This window comes from Gymnoscopelus braueri (genome assembly GCF_963280865.1).
Source record: "Gymnoscopelus braueri genome assembly, chromosome: 9".
Taxonomy (NCBI): domain Eukaryota; kingdom Metazoa; phylum Chordata; class Actinopteri; order Myctophiformes; family Myctophidae; genus Gymnoscopelus; species Gymnoscopelus braueri.
In genome coordinates, this window is record NC_137610.1 from 27,877,772 (window position 1) to 27,899,254 (window position 21,483).

Genomic DNA, 21,483 nt, shown 5'->3' on the forward strand with positions numbered 1-21,483 from the left:
GATTTACATGCATTACATTCACCCATTCACACACACATTCATACACCGATGGCGGAGGAAAACCATGCAAGGCACCAACCTGCTCATCGGGAGCAATTAGGGGTTCAGCGTCTTGCTCAAGGACACTTCGACATTAACTCTGGGGAAGCCCGGGATCGAACTGGGAACCTCGCTGTTCCCATCCGGCCGCTCTACCGGCCACTCCACCCTTGAGCCACTGCCGCCTATGCTAACCCACCATCCCCTCCGTTCCTACTTTAACTCCCCCCCTCCCCAAACCCAACAAAAGCCCTCTTATCAAGCCTGCTCCTAGGGTGCAGCAGACACAGGTGCAAAACATAATAAATTGAGAGATGGGAGTTTTTAATAACACACCAGCCTTAATGCCTTTATGGTACTGTACACCCTCCAGGTGCGTCTGGGTTTCTGTCGCAGGCAGACGACGGGCCATGTAGAACAGTGGTTCTCAAGCTTTTTTCATGTCAAGGACCCCCAAATTGAGACATGTTAGCCCGCTGACCCCCATTTCAAAAGATATGCCATGCAGGGACCCCGAAAAGAGAAAATTTTAAAGGCTAAAGCTAGCAGCAAATAGTTGGTTCCATCTGTACACTCTCTGAGTTACAGACCCTCAAGAGTCTAATTGGTTCCTAACTGTCTATCATTTGGCTGGGGAGTGGGACACCCTGGAATCTCCGCAAGGACCCCTGGGGGTCCTCGGACCCCACTTTGAGAACCCACCCATGTAGAAGTCATGAGGTACCGTGTAGAAGTCAGAGGTACAGCTCTTCTATGTTTTAGAGGATGGTTAGGGTTGTTCAGAGCAGCTTACGGACTTTGAGGGACTTAGGGAACTGGGGAACAGTTCAGTTGACAGTACAGTACAGTACAGTACAGTACAGTACAGTAGGCCTACAGACGGAGACAGGCACAATGCTTAGCGTTCTGTTTAGTATTCAGGAGCCGACTGACTGACTGCATGGGTTTCCATCCACCCCCCCCCCCAACTATTACTTCCAAAATTCCGATACCACAACCCCAAAGCGTGTGAAGACAGACCCATGACATATGATACTGAGTAATCAGCGTGTAATACCCGTGTTATCATAACATGCTGCTTGGCCACAGAGTGTTTCCACAACAGCCAAATATGTCACCATATGTGTGAACGAAAAAACAAAACAAAACATTAAGGCTCTGTATATGAATGACCTGCTTTTTGTCACCAGGGTGACATCATGGGCATCATGAGTCCCTGAGGGACTCCGCTCAACCATATAGGGTTTTAGTCAGTGGTTCTCAACCAGTGGTCCGGGGACCACAGTGGTCCTTGAGGGGGCTCCAGGTGGTCCCCAGCTAAATGATGGAGAGTTGGTAACCAAATTGACCCTTTTAGATCTTTAACTCTTGAAACCAAATGGACCCTTACAGGTCGATTTGGTTTCATTTTAACGCTCTCAAGAGTTAAATTATTGTTAAACATCTGCATTACTTAATTTACAAGAAGTCTACACAATTAAGAGAATGTAGAATAATTGTTATTTTGATCAACGTTTGCCTGTTATCTCTTCTATGGCACCAACATCAACACAGCATGGAATTGTGGACAAAATCTTATCCAACGATAACAAAATATTCTACGTTTTAGGGTCTGACAGTCTAAATCTCATCAAATGGTGGTCCGTGGCTCAAATGTCGAATAAATAATGGACCTTGATTATGAAACAGGTTGAAAACCACTGGTTTAAGTGGTTAAAGCGCCCATATATTACAGTGAGGTGGGAGTTATGGACCATCCTCCCTCTTCCTCTGTTAGTTGACTCAGAAAGTGTGTGAATGTGAAAGTGAGTGACAGTTTTAACTTTCCGGTTGGCTCTGCCCAGTGGTGCTGGCTGGTAGAATGGGCTCCAGTGTCGCCCAGTGTGTGAGCCACTGGATAAGAATGAGAGCTATTCTGCTGCCTCCACTCTTCCACTCACACATTCCTCCACAGCAGGGAGAGAGAGAGAGAGGGGGGGGAGAGAAGGAGAGAAGGAGAGAAGGGGAGAGGGACAGAGAGAGAGAGAGAGAGAGAGAGAGAGAGAGAGAGAGAGAGAGAGAGAGAGAGAGAGAGAGAGAGAGAGAGAGAGGAGAGAGAGAGAGAGAGAGAGAGAGAGAGAGAGAGAGAGAGAGAGAGAGAGAGAGAGAGAGAGAGAGAGAGAGAGAGAGAGAGAGAGAGAGACAGCAATTGACAGAGACAGACAGACCTTCCTTATCTCCTTTCTCCACCTCCTTTCTAGGGTCCATCTCCCCCCTCTCTCTCTCTCTCTTCTCTCTTTCCGCTCTTCCTCATCTTCTTCCCTCCATCCTGCCTCTCATGTGGATGTTTACGCCAGCTTCCGAGCAGCTGGGGGGGTCCACCAGCTGGTGGGGGGTCCACCATTGGCTCTGCCTCTCAGCTCATGCAGTTAATTGCCGCGTTCACGAGCGCAAAGCTCTCGAGAGTGTTTAGCACTCTGGGCAAGCCAGTGTCAGGTAGCGCGGGAGCCACTTGAGAACACTGCAGATTAACAGAAAAGATTTCAGCCTAATGGACGAGAGGCATTTCTCAGATGACTGTGAAGACGTGTGGTTACTAATAGCCGACGTAGGTATTTCGAGCAAGCTGGTCTACGAATAGACAGAGAAACTAGTCAACACCTATAAGACACCTATGCAAGACCTTTTTGACTTTTTCATCAGTGGCTGTCCTTTAAGCCATTGGGGAAACATCCCATACTCTGAACGGCGGTCGTCCTCCCATGCTATGGCATCATAACCCTACTAGACACGCCTGCCTGCCCTGGTGACTGCTTGCAAGTTGTCGCAACTTAACTATCTATTCCAGCGGAGTTTGGGCTGTTTTGGGTGTGAAAAGCTTGTAGCAAGCTGGTATAATATGACTGCAATTTATTGTTTCAAGCAGGGTGGAGTCACCCGATAGCTTCAAGGCCTAATGAAGTTCCATCGTGTGTTTGCTGCCAACTCTTCAAAATGTCTCAGATCCCGAATAATTCCTCCTGACATTTTGATTCTGTCATTAGGCTTACTCTGGATTGTAAACAGATGACAAATGTCTTTCTTAGGGACTGGAGCCGATTCCGACGTACAAATCAATTATTTGCAACTCGGTGTCTTGACTCCACATGACTCTGAAAGCAGGCTGGCGGGAGACGGATGAGGTCACTACGGCCTGCCTCCGTCAAAAAGCGATAAATCTGGCGGGGGGGAGCTGAGATAGCTAATCCTCAGACGATGTAAAGAAGTGTCAACTTTATTAATCTTCAGTGAATGAGGCGTGCTCCCAGTTCAGTCTCAGGGGTGACGTGTTAGTGATTGAGGCGTTGCTCCCAGTTCAGTCTCAGGAGTGACGTGTTAGTGATTGAGGCGTTGCTCCCAGTTGATTCCCAGTGGTGAGAGAGCCGGGATGTTTCTGATAATATCTCTCATCAGAATCCACCGCTGGCTGACATTTTTGTGTTCATGTGCAGCCCATCTGCACAGTGGCACACGATGAGGATCTCATTGTTGTGGTGAAACATCTCTATCACTTATGGTGGTTATTTATGGGTATTTTCGACAATGAAACGTGTCTCCGCCCCCGCTGACAGTTTGTTTTGTTGAGAAGGCAAGTGGGGCAGGAGTGTTTTTTTCGAGAGCAAAGCTGTCAAACAGCATAACATTTTAGAGACGATGCAAACGAAAACAATGATTGTGATTCATGCTGCTCTCTCCACCCTGCTATTGATCGACATTAGCCCATCTCCTGAAAATGTCAAGTAGAGACCCTTAAAGCGCTCTTGATTTAAAACCTCATCACAACTCAAAAAGCACTCTTCGGGATTGCAAGATGGCGAGGTAAACAACATACTGTAGAAAAATAGAAGTCAAGCTTGATTACGATGCAGTCTGTGCAAAATCCAAATGTATCATAAGACATAAGACGATACAGAATCAAAAAACCCTTCAGAAGTGAATGTAGTGGATGTGTGAGTCACGCTATGTATCTGGATTATGCCCCGAACTTTAAACAAGACCTAATTCTGAATGTTATTGGATGTGATGCTGATGCTCTGCTCAGTTTTAGCCGGCAGCTACAGTAGTTTGTGTGTGTGTGTGTGTGTGAGATGTGTGTGTGTGTGTGTGTGTGTGTGTGTGTGTGTGTGAGGAGCTCATTACCGGGCCTGAAGCAGAGTCCAGCTCCTTTAGGCCATGGGTGAACAGTTTCAGGGCGCTGGGCAGTGTGGGCCCCTTGCCATCCACACTGGACCTTGTTTGTGTGATGGCCCGGTTCGACCCTTCAACCGCAGCCCACATCCTGCTGGAGGCACCATAAACAGCATGCAGCTCTGTGTGTGTGTGTGTGTGTGTGTGTGTGTGTGTGCTTGTATTGCTATACTTGTGAGGGCCATATGCTGTCACAAATGATACGTAGCTTGCGAGGTTAGTTCAGGCAGAATATACTCGAGAGGTTTCACACACATGCTCATTACTATGTGGGTGTATACAGTGTTATGCAAGACCCATACGTCATACACTGACGTGGCAATCAGCTGACCAATTGGGCGGGTTATTTAAGCTCGCCTAAATCTGCGTTCCTTCCGCTGTTGTGTCCCCGGTTTGTTGTTATTGCTTGTTGTTGCTGTTTGCTGCCACCGCCACCCCAGCACCACCAGTGGGCTCTGCTATTGGTTCTGTTGCCCATGGGGGGTTGTTATTGTAAATCTATCTCCATGCTCTTAATGGTTAATGATGGTTGTCTAATTGTGCTGAGCAGGGAGAAAAATGTAGCAGAGCCTGAACACCAAGATAAAATATTACATCCACACTTGTATATCATTCTATAATATTGGTTCAATCTATTCGTTCTATAATATTGGTTCAATCTATTCGTTCTATAATATTGGTTCAATCTATTCGTTCTATAATATTGGTTCAATCTATTCGTTCTATAATATTGGTTCAATCTATTCGTTCTGTAATATTGGTTCAATCTATTTGTGAGTTATCTGACTGAAGTATCGCAGAATTTGAGAAATAGACATTGAGGATCCATTGGAACATTATTTATTCATGTATTTATCTATCTACGTTCATTCCATGAATATGAACGTTTTTTGGACATACAAGGTTTCCACCCGACAGCGACGGACATGTGCGTTGACATAAGTGGTGTACAGCCGCCCCCCCCCTCCCTCTGTCTCAACATTAAGCCCTTTGAGAATGTGAGACGTGACCCTTGACCTGTCAGAGGTGAGCCAGAGGTGGTTCTCACTAGCATGTGGGCCTTATGGTGGGCTGGAGGGCACATGTATGCTGGCCACATACACACACACACACACACACACACACACACACACACACACACACACACACACACACACATAGAAAGCAACATGGAGCCCTTTCCTTCCAGACAAGTTGAGTTGGCAAAGATTTCAGTCGAAAGATTTTCACACATTTTCCACGAAAAAAAAAAAAAAGCAGATCTACAAGCTCATAGCGTGGCACTATGAACCGCGCTATGAGCTTGTATATATGCTATTTTTTAATAGCCAAAGTTTGTATTGAAACAACGTTGGGTCTATGGTACCACCTGGGGTCCAAATGGACCCTTATGGTGTCTGCAAGCTCTGTGAGTGTACGAATGGACACTCACAACGGGTCCATTTGGTTCCATTTGTATAGCCTGGTAAAGCCCCTCCCTCCCCTTCCCTCCATTTGATTTCAGGAAGGAGTCTGGCATGAGAACCTGTGTGTGTTTTTGACTGTGGGCTGGAGTTGGGCGGGAGTAATACCGTTGACTGACAACCCCTTCAGCCAATCAGCAGTTGTTCCCCTTCAGCTAATCAGCAGTCCGTTTTTACCACCTCCAGACCAATGTGACGCAACGGGACTTTTGAAAGGGCCATGCCCAAAATAGGTTGCCTTATTCGGATACATGCGTGTCACTGCCCGCCCCTGCCGGTTCTCTGAATTTTTATTTTTAAATAGGCTCTGTCATGATTAATTGACCACATATATGAAGTTAAACAACTAAATTCTATCCGAACGATATCTTAAAAGTAAATTCCGTGCATCCAAAAAATAAGTTTGAGAGCGTTTTCAAGTTTTAAAACCAAAACCAAAAACTGCGGACAGAAAATAATGTCTGCCGTCGGCTGCACTCGGATCTGACACGGATCCATTCGGGTTCACTCGAACTCGCCACCTGATTGGCCAACTTTCGCTGTCAATCACAGAACGATGGGCTTTACCAGGCTAAGGACGCTGATAGGCCCGTCCACTTGGTGGACGGAAACAAAAAGCCAAATAAGCCCTCATGCCAGACTCCTTCCTGAAATCAAATGGAAATTAGATTTTCCGGAGGGAGGGGCTTTACCAGGCTACCATTTGTACACCCTTCAGAGTTAAATTAACACTGAGGATTTGATTGTATCAAATCGAGTAGATCTGCTATTTTCCACAATATTTATCTGTGGAACCGAGTCAAACTATATAATAATGCCTCAACTCCTACAATTCCAAGTGCTTGTCGGGTGGGGGGTCTCCAGTTCAATTATGATTATTTTTGGGGGGTCGCGGCCTGAAAAGGTTGAGAACCACTGATGCATATCAAACTGGGGGGTCCTTGAAATGAAAAAGGTTGAGCATTGTACCGAAACATGTATTTGAAAGAGAAGCTATCAGAGCTATAAGAAAGCAGGTGTGGGACTGTATGGATGTAGAAGCACAGAGATACAATGTAGGGCAGCAACTAGTGTGATTATTTTATCTATAACCTTTTCCATTAATCGACCAATTGAGAAGCGTGTCTTTTTTCTCCTCCTTCTGATATTTTGATACATAAAAATCAACTAAATCCATTTGTCTGATTATCCACTTCTCTGTTTTATAACTTTGTCGTATAACGGAGTTGTGCAAAAACACGTTGTTGCTTACAGTATATTGGCAAGAAAAAAAGAATAAATAAATAGATAACCATAATTTTCACCCTAATTCTATTATTTTATTCAAATAGATTATTTTTCATAATTGATTGTATTGATCATTTTCGATGAACTGCACCCCTAATGCAGTGTGTGTGTTCGCTGTGCTGACATTCACAGACAAGTGTGTGTGTGGCCACACATTGTGTGTGTGTGTGTGTGTGGGGGGGGGGGGGAGTTCCTGTGCAAGTGTGTGTGCAGCGCAGCCCACAGGGGTGGTGTGGGGTGAAGATTATAAACCTTCTGACATTTATCCTCCTCAGTACGGCTGATCCATTAAGCAGTCGATAATCGCTTTGTGTGTGTTCTCTCTTCCCGCTATCCCCCCCTGACTGCCCCCCCCCCTCCCTTTTAGGTTCAACATGCCCCATGACGACAACCCCAAGTGCCGGGAGGCGGGCATCAAGCACCAGTACCACGTCATGGCGCCCACCCTCAACTACGACACCAGTCCTTGGTCGTGGTCCAAATGTAGCCGCAAGTACATCACCGAGTTCCTGGAGTGAGTACCTGCTTCAGATGTTACCTCTTCAACTTCAAATGCTACTAGCTCCAGCAGACCGATGAGCATTCATTAACTGAACGACACGTTTGTCTGGGTGAGGTTTAGGACATCATTCATTCAGGTCAGGACATCTCTCCCCTACCAATGGCCCAATGGCCCAATGGCCCAATGGCCCTTCGAATCATGTGTAGTACATAAATGTTAGCTCCGGGGCTGCTGCTGGCCTAGCGGTTAAGGCATACCACATTTTAGGCTCTGAATGCAGCCTAACAGCGAGTCGCAAGTTCGATTCCCGAGCCCGACGACCTTTGCTGCGTGTCACTCCCCGTCTCTCTCTCCCTCTTTCCTGTCTCACTCTACTGTATACAGAAAAGCAGAAAAGCCCCAAAAATATCTTGGAAAAAAAGGGGAAAAAATCAGCTGCAAAACGACAGGTGGTAACTGGGGTGGTGGAAAGTGAGATTTTTTGAAAGCGAACATTTTTAACTCAAATCTTTGCTTCTGGGGGGTCCCTGAAACGACATATTTTTAAGTTGGGGGGGGGGGGCTGTCGCCAGAAAAATACATACAATTTAGGGGGTCCTTGACATGAAAACGTTTAAGAACCACTCGTGATAGCAACATACGTTTTTACAAAAAAACTGTTTGGAAGACATTAGTAGAATCCCCAGAAGCAAAGATTTGAGTTACAAATGTTTGCTTTAAAAATATATATATTCCAAGATTTGCACAATTGTGCATGATTTTTCAAACAGCAATGCAGCTTGTATATCTGCTATTTTTGAATAGCCAAAGTATAAGATAATGGTTAAAGTGGTTAAAATCTGAAATAACAGATGCTTTCCCGGTCTTAATGGATTAAATACGTGTTTTGCCACTTATTTGGGGGGCCCACTTGTAATATCCTCACGGCCCACCGGTGGAAGTGGGCCGCGGCCCACGGGCTGCTCTACTGTACACCCTTCTTCCTATAAGAGTTCAGCTGGTGTGACGTAAACCCTTCATGCTGCTGAGCGGTGCTAGGCTACGCTACGCTAGCTGCCACTACCTCTCTCCCAGAGCGCAAGTATGTAGGTCAGCACAATGTAAACTGTGTTGACTTGTTATTGCCTGGTGTTGAGACAGCATTTCCTGTTTGAATCCGGGGGTCTTCCTTGGCTGACCTGAGCGATTGATCCTCTCCTAACCCTCCGCTGTCCCTCCACTCAGCCACAAACCCCCCCCCCCCCCACCCTGGCTCTCGAGATGCTGCACAAACAGTCACTTAGTAGTAGCCGGCGCGCTTTCCCCACCAAAACCTGTAACGCGGGGCAACAAGCCTCATTCAACGTCTCCCGCCACACTGACCCCGGTGAAGGGCTTCCCTTTAAGATGGGAAATGTCAGTTATAATTAGATCTTCCCTGGACATGACCCTTTGATCTTGAACCCCCAACCCCCCCTCCCCCCCTCTGTTGATTGTCGGAGGCCTCCTACCACAAAAGGCCGCCTTGTTGACCAGATGCATCTTGGGAGAGCTGGTGCTAGGCGACAGCCTCGCATGGGGCTTTAAGGTTACGGCTTCAGCCACAAAGTTTCTGGAACCGGCCTGATGAGCTCAACTTTTTTGGAAGTTTTCTCAGCTGAGCGCGAGGAGAATCTCCCCCAATGAATCTCTTCATTATTTGGAGCTGTCCACATCGGCCCTGTCAGGCTAATGCGCTTGGTGTGTGTGTGTGTGTGTGTGTGGGGGGGGGGGGTGTTTGGGGGGGGGGGTGCTTCTTAGAAAGCTGTAGTGAGCGAGAGGTAAAAGGAAGTGGCGGTGAGAGGAATTTTCTCTGTGAGGAAGAGCTATTTGTTAAACAGTGGCAATATTTATAAACAGCACGAGAGAGTAGAGAGAGAGTTGGAAGGATCACCGGGTTCTTTGTGGAGCGGTTTTTGGTGGGAACTGTTCTTGAGAGCGTATAGTGCAGCCAGGGCGCTTTTGAAGTCTGTCAACCAGCAGACCAAACAGTGAAGGACACTGATCCCATCATGGCTCTCCTCTCTCTCTCTCCCACCGCTCCTTGTTTCGCAGGCTGAACGGGTCAAGTAGTATGTCAGTGTTTTCACTGTATGCCCGCTCTTCTCCCTGGATGGAGAGCACTCCAACGTACCGCTCTCTTGTCCATTTACAGATGCACCACCCAAAACACCCCCCTACTTTCAGAAGTCTTTTCTCTCCTCCTCCACCCTACTCTCATTTCACCATCGCTGCAAAAATGTCACCCGGCCTCTCGTCGCGTCCCCCACCTGAGAGAGCTGATGAATGGTGTCTCCGGTACTGTGCGCTGTTATTATGCGTCAATAGCCACATAATAAAGTAACCATTCATTCCACCTTTGGCTCCCTGCCAGTTTATTTAAGCCACAAAAACCCTAATACAAAGAAATCAAATGCAAATCTTTGCCCATTGCCACCCACAAATTGCTGTGTACACAGAGTGCCCCAAAAACCACGTAATCATTAGAAGTAGCCAAAGCCCTATAATTTTCCAGTTCAATGGCTAGACGCACACTTTGCGAATTAGCCTTTAACCACACAAAACAGCAGAATGTAATGGCCACCTAAAATATTTCAGTGTGAAAGCAGTTTCTTTCCAAAATGCTCATTTTTGTCCCAGACCTTTTTCCTCCCCTTCTTCTTGATAACAAATCACAATGGATCTAGTCAGATACAGAGGGTAGAATTCACCCAAAACCACAGTCATTATTTTTCCTTTACATGTGATTGTGCAGTAATGGGGTGCATGCTGTCCCGGGCAAACCATAGTGACATGGCACAGTTGTTAGACCAAACCATATATCTCTGCTGCCGGGCAGAAACCAGCTATGTCCAAAATATAAACTTTTCAGGAAATGAAAAAAATGTTTTTAGAACACCACAATAGTACTGCCTCATCAAAGTTGGTATTGTGACTTTGTACATTGTCAGATACTTGAATGTGTCCTTATATTATCATTACATTACCCCAAAACTGCTCAAGTGGAGTTTGAGCAGTTTTTGACCATTAATGTTGAGGTGCAATCTCGCCAAACTAAAGCCTGATTTATACTTGGTTGTGCATCGTGCCTTGCACCAGAAATAGCCGATCTACAAGCTCACAGTCTGAGACGTTGTGTGGGTGTGTGGGGTAGGGTGAGTTTGCACATGGAGAAAAAAAGCACACAATGTAACGTCACCAAAACGAAGGCTTTTGCTCCCTTACGGAGAACTTGTGTTCTTGAGGAATCCGGTTCCGTCTTGATTGCCGCAATCATAACTTGTGACACATGTACTAGCAGGAACCTAGTACGCTCTTCATGGAACCTATTAATGTCCAGCCTCACAGGACTAAGACACAGACACAACTATCTTTCTATTTAAAGTTAACTCCCTTTAAAGAAGGCTGCGAATGGTTGCCATCTGTGGAACATTTTCCAGCGCCGAGTGGGGACACGGATCCACTGTCTCGTCTATACAGTGATCATCCACTTAAGTACGGGGGGGGGGGGGGGTAATCAAAAAGACCACATTCTCTCCTCCTGTCTCTCGTCTGTCTGTCTGTCTGTGCTGGCTTTAATAATCGTGTCCATTTAGGTTCCGGGACGCTGATTAGACAGATGACCAACTGATGAAAGACGTTCCCAATATGCGACCGTCTTTTTCTGGTTCTTTGACAGGCTCACTTCATATAGCTTTCATCGACCGCAGCCTCGACCTGCTGGTAATTGTTACATAGAGTCACATGCACTATGCACTGACCGGTTTGGATGTTCTGTACTGGCACGACACAAAGGTTTCTTACATTGTGAGAGAAGGAAGAGGGAAGGAAAGAAAAGGAAAGGAAAAAGAAAGGAAAAAGGAAAATGAAAAATGAAACAAACACAAACAAGATGAATTGTAATTACTGTCCTTGTTGCATCAGCTGTGTCTGTATGGAGCAGGTGTTCTCATCTACGCACACTCCCCAGGAAAATTTGTAAGAGCAACAAGACATGTTTGCGGAAATTACACATCTATACATGTGTCTCATGTCTCCGCTTCCACTGCACCGTGAAAATAAACACAACAAGAGGGAGGAGAAGGGTATATCCATGGAAGGGCGGATGTCTTTGCTTTAATAGTGTTTGACTGGGGCTTTGGGGGGCTGTTTTTTCAAGCCTGGGAGGCCTAGCTAAAATGCAAGGCTATAGGTACCGCACATCCAGTCCAGCTGTGCTTTTGTTGTCTCTGTTGAGTGTGTTGGGGGGGGGGTTAGGGTGTGGCCCCGCCATACAATCTGTCATTACACTGCAGCGGTGGCGCTAGGCCCAGATCTGCTGCATGGAGCACAATAAAGCATGGGTCTTCAACAGCGGGTCCGAGACCCCTAAAGGGGGTCCTCAGAGTTATTGCAGGGAGGCCATCACGTCTTTGTGTGATATAAGAACTTTTATTTTTATCCTCTGAGGGGAACTAGCCGAAAATAGCCGATCCAAAAGCCAAGTACAGGGCCAACGGTCAAGTTTACTAAGTATTAAGGGTTTAAATGGTTAAATATATGAAAATACACATGAATCAAACATATTAATAGAAAAGATAATCTATAAACAAACACATACAATCTTTAATTTACACAACACTGACGATAGTGCTGTCAAACAAGTCTTATGAAGCTGTGAAAAAATAAGTTTAATCTGCAACACAACTGTATACAGTATATAGGGTCCCTCCTTCATCTCTCTTTCAGCTTAAGGGGTCCTTGGCCTGAAAAACTTCAAAGACCCCTTGCAATAATCCCTCGTTTTTGCCTTCAGAGTAGAGATGCAACTTAAGCAAAACATGTGGTCAGCATTTAGACCCCTTCTGAGTCTCGCAGGAAAAGAATAATGCTGCATTAGTCATTCCACAGAGGCTGCTGACTCCCATGTCATTGTGACGACGTATACCCACAGGCAGCTGTGTGTGTGTGTGTGTGTGTCAGTCTGATTTTTTTTGTTGATTGATTGATTGATTTATTGACAACAAGCATACTGTATGTCCAAAACAAAAGATGCACATTTTAGTCAAAAGGATGGCACAAGAAAGCCCAGAGGCTTATTTCCATTGTGGTCCCATAAATACAGTTAAAAACAATAAAATACATGAAAATCATGTAAATACATGAAAATCAGGACCATGTGGTATTTAGAAAACACTCAAAGAACTTAAAACTAGGAGTAGTAGACCCAATCAATTTTGTGACTGTAGGCAACCCATTCCATCGGCGGTTCTCAAACTTTTTAAAGTCAAGGACCCCCAAATTGATATGTATTTGGCCGTGGACCCCCATCTTAAAAGGTTTTGAGCCAGGGACTCCCAGATGAGACGATTTGTGCGATTTGTTTTTAAATCAAAATTCTTGTAAATGTTCCAAAAAAAATGAGATTTTTCATAAATTGCAGATGTACAAGCCCGCAGCGTGGCACAAAGTGACGCGCTGTGCGCTTGTAGATCTGCTATTTTTGATTAGCCAACGTATAAATGCATAAAGTTAAAAATGATTGTGATGCTATATTAACACATTTTTGCTGAGGACCCCCTGGGGGTCCCCGGACCCCACATTGAGAACCAATGCTGTAGATAACTTAACAGACCACCCACAAGGGAGGAAAACAAAAAGACACACATCTGAGGATGATCAGGCATGAGAGACAGTGACACAGAGATGTTTACCATGGTTCTTGGGAGATAACACATGTTGACACAATGGTCCATACAGGTATTTTTATGATTAAGGAGGGTGTAGGAAAATCGCTGGGTATATTCGAGAAATTACACACAGTGGAGGTTCTTTGGGGTTGTTGCACACGCGCCGTGCGCGCGTGCGAGCACAATTATGGGTGTCGCATTATGTGGGATGTGTGTTTGTGTATACTTGTGCTCATGTGTTGCTTTGTACTTTTCCTTTCTTGTTTTACATGCTTACACCAGGGTCGTTGACAGTTAATTTGACTTTAACCACATGAAGCCGTAGCATTCCTATTCTGGGGGGGGGGGGGACATTCGGCACCAAATCTCTTCGCCAAAACTAGCCGATCTACAAGCTTGTAGATCGGCTAGTTTTGACGAAAATATTTGGTGTAGAGGGACAAAAGGATGGAAGTAGACCCCTGTGGGACCTTGGTCATCAAAGTATATAGAGTAGTTAAACAAGTATATTATAGGGTAGTTAAACAACTAATTATCGTTGGATTTCTTTCCATAAAATAAAATTAAAACAAGTACAAGTTGCAAAAATGTTAATGCAGTAAACATCATTAACATCTTTAGTAGACATTGTAACCACATTGTCATACAGTAGGTGGCCAGTGACTTTGACCAGTTTCACTTTCAAAACCTTTGCATCATGCATGTCACACAAACAGATTGCGATGCGTTTTGTTGATATAACAAGTTTGTTCATATTGTCTTATCCACAAATCCACCATTTAACTTCCACAATCCACATGATCAAAACCATTGGTGTTGTGTGCTGGATTCTGTTTGTGTGACATGCATGATGCAATGGTTTTGAAAGTGAAACTGGTCAAAGTCACTGGCCACCTACTCTACTCTGTGGATTTTACTGTGTAGATTGGGTCCCAGAGATAAAAAAGAAAAGAAAAAAGAAAATGAGAGAACGGGAGTCTTATGTCAGATTAGAGTCTGACATAATTTGCGCATCCACTTGGGTCACGTTGTTTTTTCCCCATTCTGAATTACTGAATGTTTAATATTGTGTCAAATAAGAACTGTGTTCCGGGACAATTTGTTCATTTTTGGACCACAATTCTTATATGAGACGAGTCTAATGTTATTCTCCATAGAGAAATTACTTCCGTGACCCGGGGGGTGAACGGGTGACGTCAGGACTATTCGGTACTCTATAGGGGGGTCGTTGAAACGAGACGGGTTGAATAACACTGCTTTATTTCCTTCTCTAGCACCGGATATGGAGAATGTCTGCTGGACGAACCTTCGGGCAGAACCTACGAGATGCCCACCCTCCTCCCCGGTCAGATCTACAACGCCAACAGACAATGTGAACTCATGTTTGGACCGGGGTCCCAAGTGTGTCCCTACATGGTAGGTTGGAGAAAATGTCTTCTAAATCCTTACAAAAAAACGTATGTTGCTATAATCAGTGGTGTTCAAACTTTTTCATGTCAAGGACCACCAAAATGATTTGTATTTGGCCTCATAGCGCTCTGTGACGCTTGTATATCTGCTATTTTTTAACAGCCAACCAATGTGCTATATTCTAAAATGACACAGATGCTTTCCTGGTTTTAATGGGTGGAAGATTACAATAAAATGTAGGCATTTTTAGAAGATGTTTTTATCCAGAGTGACTTACAAAATGCAAGATCAGAGTAAATGGCATGAACCCTACTGTAGTTAATAAACACCAGGGTAAAATGGCCAAGCAAAGTGCAAAGTTAAAGAATGAAGTGCTACAAAAGTAGAGCTAGGATGCCAGGTAAACATCAAACCTATAGCATCTTAACAACATGCTGCCTAAATAACCTTCTTAGGATTTGTGATGAAGCAAACAGTATACTATGTCTATATTAAAGGAGAATACCGGACAAATTAAGTGTTGTCTTTGATGTCTCGTTACTCACCTATTGACGTGAAAAGTGGCGTTCTTTTTTTCCATCGATTCCCCTGTCGTAATTTTTTAAACCCCCTCCGTTGTCATAATGGGAGCGCATGGGTCAGGGAGATTCGTCTATTATAACCGATGCAAAGTGGGGTTTAAAAAATGACGACAGGGGAATCGATGGAAAAAAAGAACGCCACTTTTCACGTCAATAGGTGAGTAACGAGACATCAAAGACAACACTTAATTTGTCCGGTATTCTCCTTTAAATATCAAAAGTAACCAACATACATCTGCATATAATAACTACAGTGTCAAAAAATAGGCGACAAATAATGATGCAAAGATAGAGGAAGTCCCATTTTGTGGGATTAGCTGATCTAAGTGTGTGGGAATCCAGATGTACTGTAAGTGCAAGTAGGTCATCACCTGTGTTTTGAATTGGACGCGGGCAGCAACCCAGGAGCCAATAAAGTTAACGCAGAATATTTTGGGGGGATGTTGAAGATCAGGTTCTGGATCAGTTGAAGTGGGTTTTATTGAGCATGCTTGCCAGCAGACCACGCAGCAAGGGGGTGAGTTGTAATAGTCAAGCCAGGAGATGACTGAGATGTATTCTATTCTGCCCAGAACTGTCTATCTATTTACAGTAGAAGTTACATTAAAATTATGGTTAACTGAGTCTCAGAAATGCAGAATATCAGTCATCAGAACAACTCTTGAGTACTGAGTACCGTACTGTTTGCAAAGGAGGGTTGGATGAACTTTGTTTGATGCATAAGTGAAACATAACCAATTAAGCTGCCCTGACAGAAAGCACACAGTGTTTCTTTTTAAGATAAAACCAGAAACCAAAATGCACTTTTAGATATTTTGAGTAGTGATTCATTGTGTCTGGGTAATGTGTCAACCTCCTCTCTTCCTGGGGGGGTTTATGTTTTTTTTTGTACCATCTGGACGACATTGTTCTACTTAGTTTAAAGCAACGTGTTTAGACATCTCAAATGACTCACCGGTAACCATGTCTCGAATGGGAGAGCACCACAGACCAGACCATAGCGTCATCATGCCCCCCTCTCAGGTGCTTTTTCCCTGTTATGGCGAGACTTTTACATGATGAAGTCATACACACAACAAAGCGTTTTTTTCCTCCCCTTGGTTTTTAATAAGCAGAATGCATGATCCACGGCAGGCGTTTCACATGTCAATTTGCTGTGTGAAGCTTTTAACGAGCCACTGAAGACATTGAACATCCTCAAAGGGTTGCAGGTTAAGAAAACAACTCCCTGGTCCCACCGGTGGTCCGAGGAGCGTTGCTCATCTGACTCTGACTTGTGGCTGGTTAGCTAGAGACCACCACAGCAGTGGTGGACAGTAACTCTCTCAAGTACATTTACTTGAGTATATACCACTGCACCACAGCCATGAGTGGTTTAATCTCCACAGAGAGCCGGTAACAGGCACCTAGGTGGTTGTAAAAGTTAATGTCTGCTTTTCTGGTGGCTGCACTGTCCATAAAACCAGTTACACACTAATTTCACCATACCGTGTGTAGTTCAAAGACTGCACCAGCGGTACAAGATCCTGTCAGCACGGGATATTTATGCTCTGATGTAAAATACATAAATGGTTTTCCTTGAGTAGTGGTGTGTGCAGTGAGTGAGGTAAGCCTTTTGTGCACGTGGTCACATAAACCCATGCAATCCCGGAACGCATCTACAAATGTCTTCCTAACAGGTTTCTGAAAAACGATTCTTATATCAGTGGTGCTCAAACTTTTTCATGTCAAGGACCCCCAAAATGATACGTATTTGGCCACGGACCCCCATCTCAAAATATTTTGTTCCAGGGACCCCCCAGAAGCAAAAAAGATTTGCACACATTTTCACGATTTTTCTAAAATCTACAAGCTCATAGTACGGCACTCGGTGCCGCGCTATGGGCTTGTATATCTGCTATTTTTGAATAGCCAAATAAATCTTAAAATGACACAGATGCGTTCCCGGTCTTAATGGTTTAAGATGATATCATGGTGGGACTATAATGTGACTGCCCGGCCAGCACTTATAACTTTTTGACTGTTTTTTTCCGCAGAAACAATGCAAGAGGTTGTGGTGCACGAGTGCAGAGGGGGACCATAAAGGATGTCGCACGCAGCACATGCCCCTGGCCGATGGGACTGACTGTGGTAATGGGATGGTAAGTTATAACAGTTCCAACATGGTGTCCATAAGCTCTTTCCTTTGCAGCTCTTTATTACACGGCTTGGTTGAATGCTTGATTCTGATTGGTCAATCACTGAATCCAGCGGTGTGTGTGTGTTTCTGGATAATGACCGCTGAGCTCAATAACAGGCCGTTGTCTAATCAAAGGCTCAGAGCACCTGGCTGCGCTGCTTGATTTTGTGCTGTATGCAACATGGCAGCCATGTAAACAAACGCGCAATGTCATTTACAGCTAAACGTTGCTCTCAAGAATGTTTTTCAAAACATTTGAAGCGAGAAATAGACAATGCAGTAACCGAAAATGTATTATATTTGATCAACATTTACTGTTGTTTTCGAGGCCTGGTCCTGGTCTACAAGATACACTACACCACAAAGACACCCATGTACCTGTCAAACTACTTAAAAAAGGTCAATTGAGGTCCACAATCACAACACCAGAGGGAGCTCCACAAATCACGTTCAGCCCAGATTTGGCTCTAACAAGGGATTCTACTGCTATGCCACAATGCCCTACCAACAGTTGAATCCATGTGAATCCTTACTCGCCTTCAAAACCGCTCTAACAGAGCACTTACAGGTGGCTGCAATTCGGAACTGGCCCCTGCAAAAAGTCAAAGCGCTTTAGCACACCCAGTGACTGCACCTTTCAACTGAACAGAACATGATACACATCTCTGTAAGCACTCAGAACAAGTGAGATTATTTAAATTGTGGTGAACAACACCAGGGCAGTTTTGGGAGCGAATGTTGAAAACCGGGACATTTGATTATTTTCCAGATACTTGGGACATCCAGCTTGAAACCGGGACGTCGTCTGCTCACCGTGTAGAAAAGAAAGTGTGATCCTTTCAGGCCTGCTGCTTTTTTCTTCTCCCAATTCACTTCTAACTCCCAGCAGAGAGGAATAACTTAACATGCATTTACTCCCCAGCTGCATTCTGGTCTGGGCAGCCCATGTAAATGTGGTCAGGTGATGGCCCTGGTTGGGAAACCTGACGCTTTTAGCCTCGGCCTTGTTGTGGGGGGCCCCGACTATCCCATTAGCCTTCATGCTCTCCTCGCTTCGGGATGCTATGGTAATTAACGCTAGTGGTTGGCATGGTATGGATGTGTTCAGATGAAGGGAGGGAGAAGAGAGAGAGACAGAGAAAGAGACAGGGAACAGACAGACAGAAGCAGAGAGCAGACAGAAACAGAGACAGAGAGAAAGAGAGAGATAGGCAGAGGCACAGCCAGAGAGAGAGAGAGACACACACAGACAGACAGACAGACAGACAGACAGACAGACAGACAGACAGACAGACAGACAGACAGAGACTAAGAAAGAGAGAGACACAGGAAGAAACAGAGGTAAAGAGAGCCCAAGAGAGAGAGAATGCAGGAGCAAGACAGAGTCAGACTGAGCTAGAGAGAGAGAGAGAGGCGAGGGGGGCAAGGTGAAGGCACGGACCCCTTTGAAAGAGGATGCCGCCCGCCGTTCACAGTTGAGTCACCTTGTTGTGAACCCGTGACCCTAAAACCTCTTTAAAGGACGGGTGAGTGGGTCAGTGGTCAGGCTGTAACAGAGCCCAGGGGCTGAGGCCCGCCAGCGGCCGCACAATGGACCCCACACCAGTGGTTTCACAGGACAGGAGGAGGGGGGGGGGGTTACGGTGGGTTGATGTTCAGCATAATGTATGAGAGAAAAGAGAAAGTGATTGAGAATGAGCATGCGTGTGTGCGTGACAGAAAGGAACGAGGAGAGAGGGAGAGAGCCCCCCCCTCAATGCAAATCTGGGGTTCTCAAAGTGATTCATGTAAGAATCGCGATTCTTATTATCAACGATTCAAAATCGATTACATTTTTCTTTTGCTGGTTAACATTACAGGAGTTTTTACTCTATGGTGTTTGTGATATGAAATGTAAGCTTACCATCATCACAGTAAACATTATCATGTCTTCAGTCATATTCAAGGACTTTTTTAAAACTAACTCCGGTCACTTTCAGTTCAGCACAGCTGAGGTGTGTGTGTCAGTGTCCAGCTGACGCTCGTTTACACTCGTTAATGTTGTGTTTCTGCATCAAATAGAACTACACCTAATCTAAGATTCCATCAAAGCCAAGAATTTTTACACAGCCCTCTCTGATATTATATCATTTTTTTGTTTGAGCTGTTGGAAATAACTAGGCAACACTTGGGTGTTAAAGTCCAGATCAAATCAATATGACTTAACTGATTGGGATTCTTAATCGAATCGTGACCCCAAGAATCGGAGTCAAATCGAGAATCGTTTTGATTTGAAAAAATAGATTTTTAATCGAATTGAGACGCCAAGAATCGGAATCGAATCGTGAGATAGCAGAAGATTCATAGCCCTAGTAAAAACCCTAATAATGATCTCTCTTGTATGCCCTTCATCTGACTCCCTGGGTCACTTGACCACGGTGGGTCTGGGAACAGCTCTCACAGTGTCTCTCCCCAGGGAAGAGCAGTTAACAGTGGATAGCTAACATCTTAATCCAAGCACAACAACAGGGCCGTACAGGACCCTGTCCCGGGATAACAGATCCCATACCACCCTGTGTCTCATTAACTGGTCTGTATGGGGGAGGGAGGTAGGGAGGGATGATGTTCACTCATATGGGAAGTCATTCACCATAGCAAGGGTTTGAAAACTTTAGGCTACATTATACTAGGACAGGGGTCTTCAACAGGGGGTCCGGGACCCCTAGGGGGTCCTCAGAGTTACTACAGGGGGTCCGCCAAATCTTTGTGTGATAGGAATTTGTTTTTTACATTAACCACTTCAACCCTAGTATAGCATTCCTATTCTGAGGGGAACATTAGCCGAAAATAGCAGATCTACAAGCGCACACTTGTGAGCCTGTAGATCGGCTATTTTTGGCGAAGAGGTTTGGTGTAGAGGGGAAAAAGAGCAGACCAAGTACAGAGTGAAAGGTCAAGTTTACAAATTATTGACAGTTTAAGTGGTTAAATAAACAAATTAACAATGCACTTCTTGTATGCTTTTCGTGAATATGCTTGTTATGGAACATATAGAAAAATAGAAATTAGTATAATATTACTGGTATATTATGGGTAAAATCTGTTAAATGTACAAATTTACGGACTTATTTTAATGAATCTAATGTTATTTTGGTAGAATATGTTAATCCTATCCTATCCTACATAAAAATTGGATTGACGGACTGACAGACGGACGGACAACATGCACCGATGTCAGACACAATCAGAAACCGTCGTCTAACAACGAAAGCCGCCGTCGAGGTGCCTGAACCCCTAGTACAATATAATTGCACATCTGCAGTGGTTGGTGGTGGTCCCTATTACAGTCCCCACTGCTCCTGTGAGAGATTCTTTTTTAGACCCTTTTGTCGGGTACTGTAGGTCACCTACTGTACTGTTTGACGAGGTCAGAAGTTATTTGACGTATAGACGGCACATCGGATTGATGGACACATTGTTAGTTCGGACGTTGTTACAGTTACAGTCTGTGTCTCTGTCAGGTGAGGACATCAAAACTTACGGCCTGTAGCTTTAAAGAAACTCGACATACAGCTCCTTTGCATTCACTGCAAAACCACACGCTCAACATGAGCCATTTATGTGCCACTGTTGCTTTATGCAACTTGAACAAAGCAACTCCCCTCCCTCTGTGTGTGTGTGTGTGTGTGTGTGTGTGTGTGTGTGTGTGTGTGTGTGTGTGTGTGTGTGTGTGTGTGTGTGTGTGTGTGTGTGTGTGTGTGTGTGTGTGTGTGTGTGTGTGTGTGTGTGTGTGTGTGTGTGTGTGCACGCTTGCGTCCGCGTGTATGGGGCTCCGTTAGTGCCACGAGGGGCGCATGACGCCTCCTGTGACCACATGATTTTTTCTTACGTGTGTGTGTGTGTGTGTACACGTTCGTTCTGCGCGTGCACTGCACAAAAGCACGCGTTACGCGCTGCAACGCGTCGTGTACATTTACGCGTAAGCTACATGCGCTACAACCTGTCACGTACATTCACACGTAAGCACGCGTTACGCGCTGCAACGCGTCGTGTACATTTACGCGTAAGCTACATGCGCTACAACCTGTCACGTACATTCACACGTAGTAATAATAATAAAAAATAAAATAATAATAATAATAATAAGGGT

The 21,483-nt window shown here is 44.8% G+C and overlaps 1 protein-coding gene across 1 annotated transcript in view; it reads left to right on the forward strand.

Moving 5' to 3' along the window:
- LOC308091277 (A disintegrin and metalloproteinase with thrombospondin motifs 20) overlaps positions 1 to 21,483 on the forward strand; it is a 155,438-nt gene that overhangs the window by 32,733 nt on the left and 101,222 nt on the right. Inside the window, 3 exon segments of the mRNA XM_080436754.1 lie at positions 7,363 to 7,509; positions 14,459 to 14,600; positions 17,212 to 17,316. Coding sequence (XP_080292880.1) covers positions 7,363 to 7,509; positions 14,459 to 14,600; positions 17,212 to 17,316 — 394 coding nt within the window.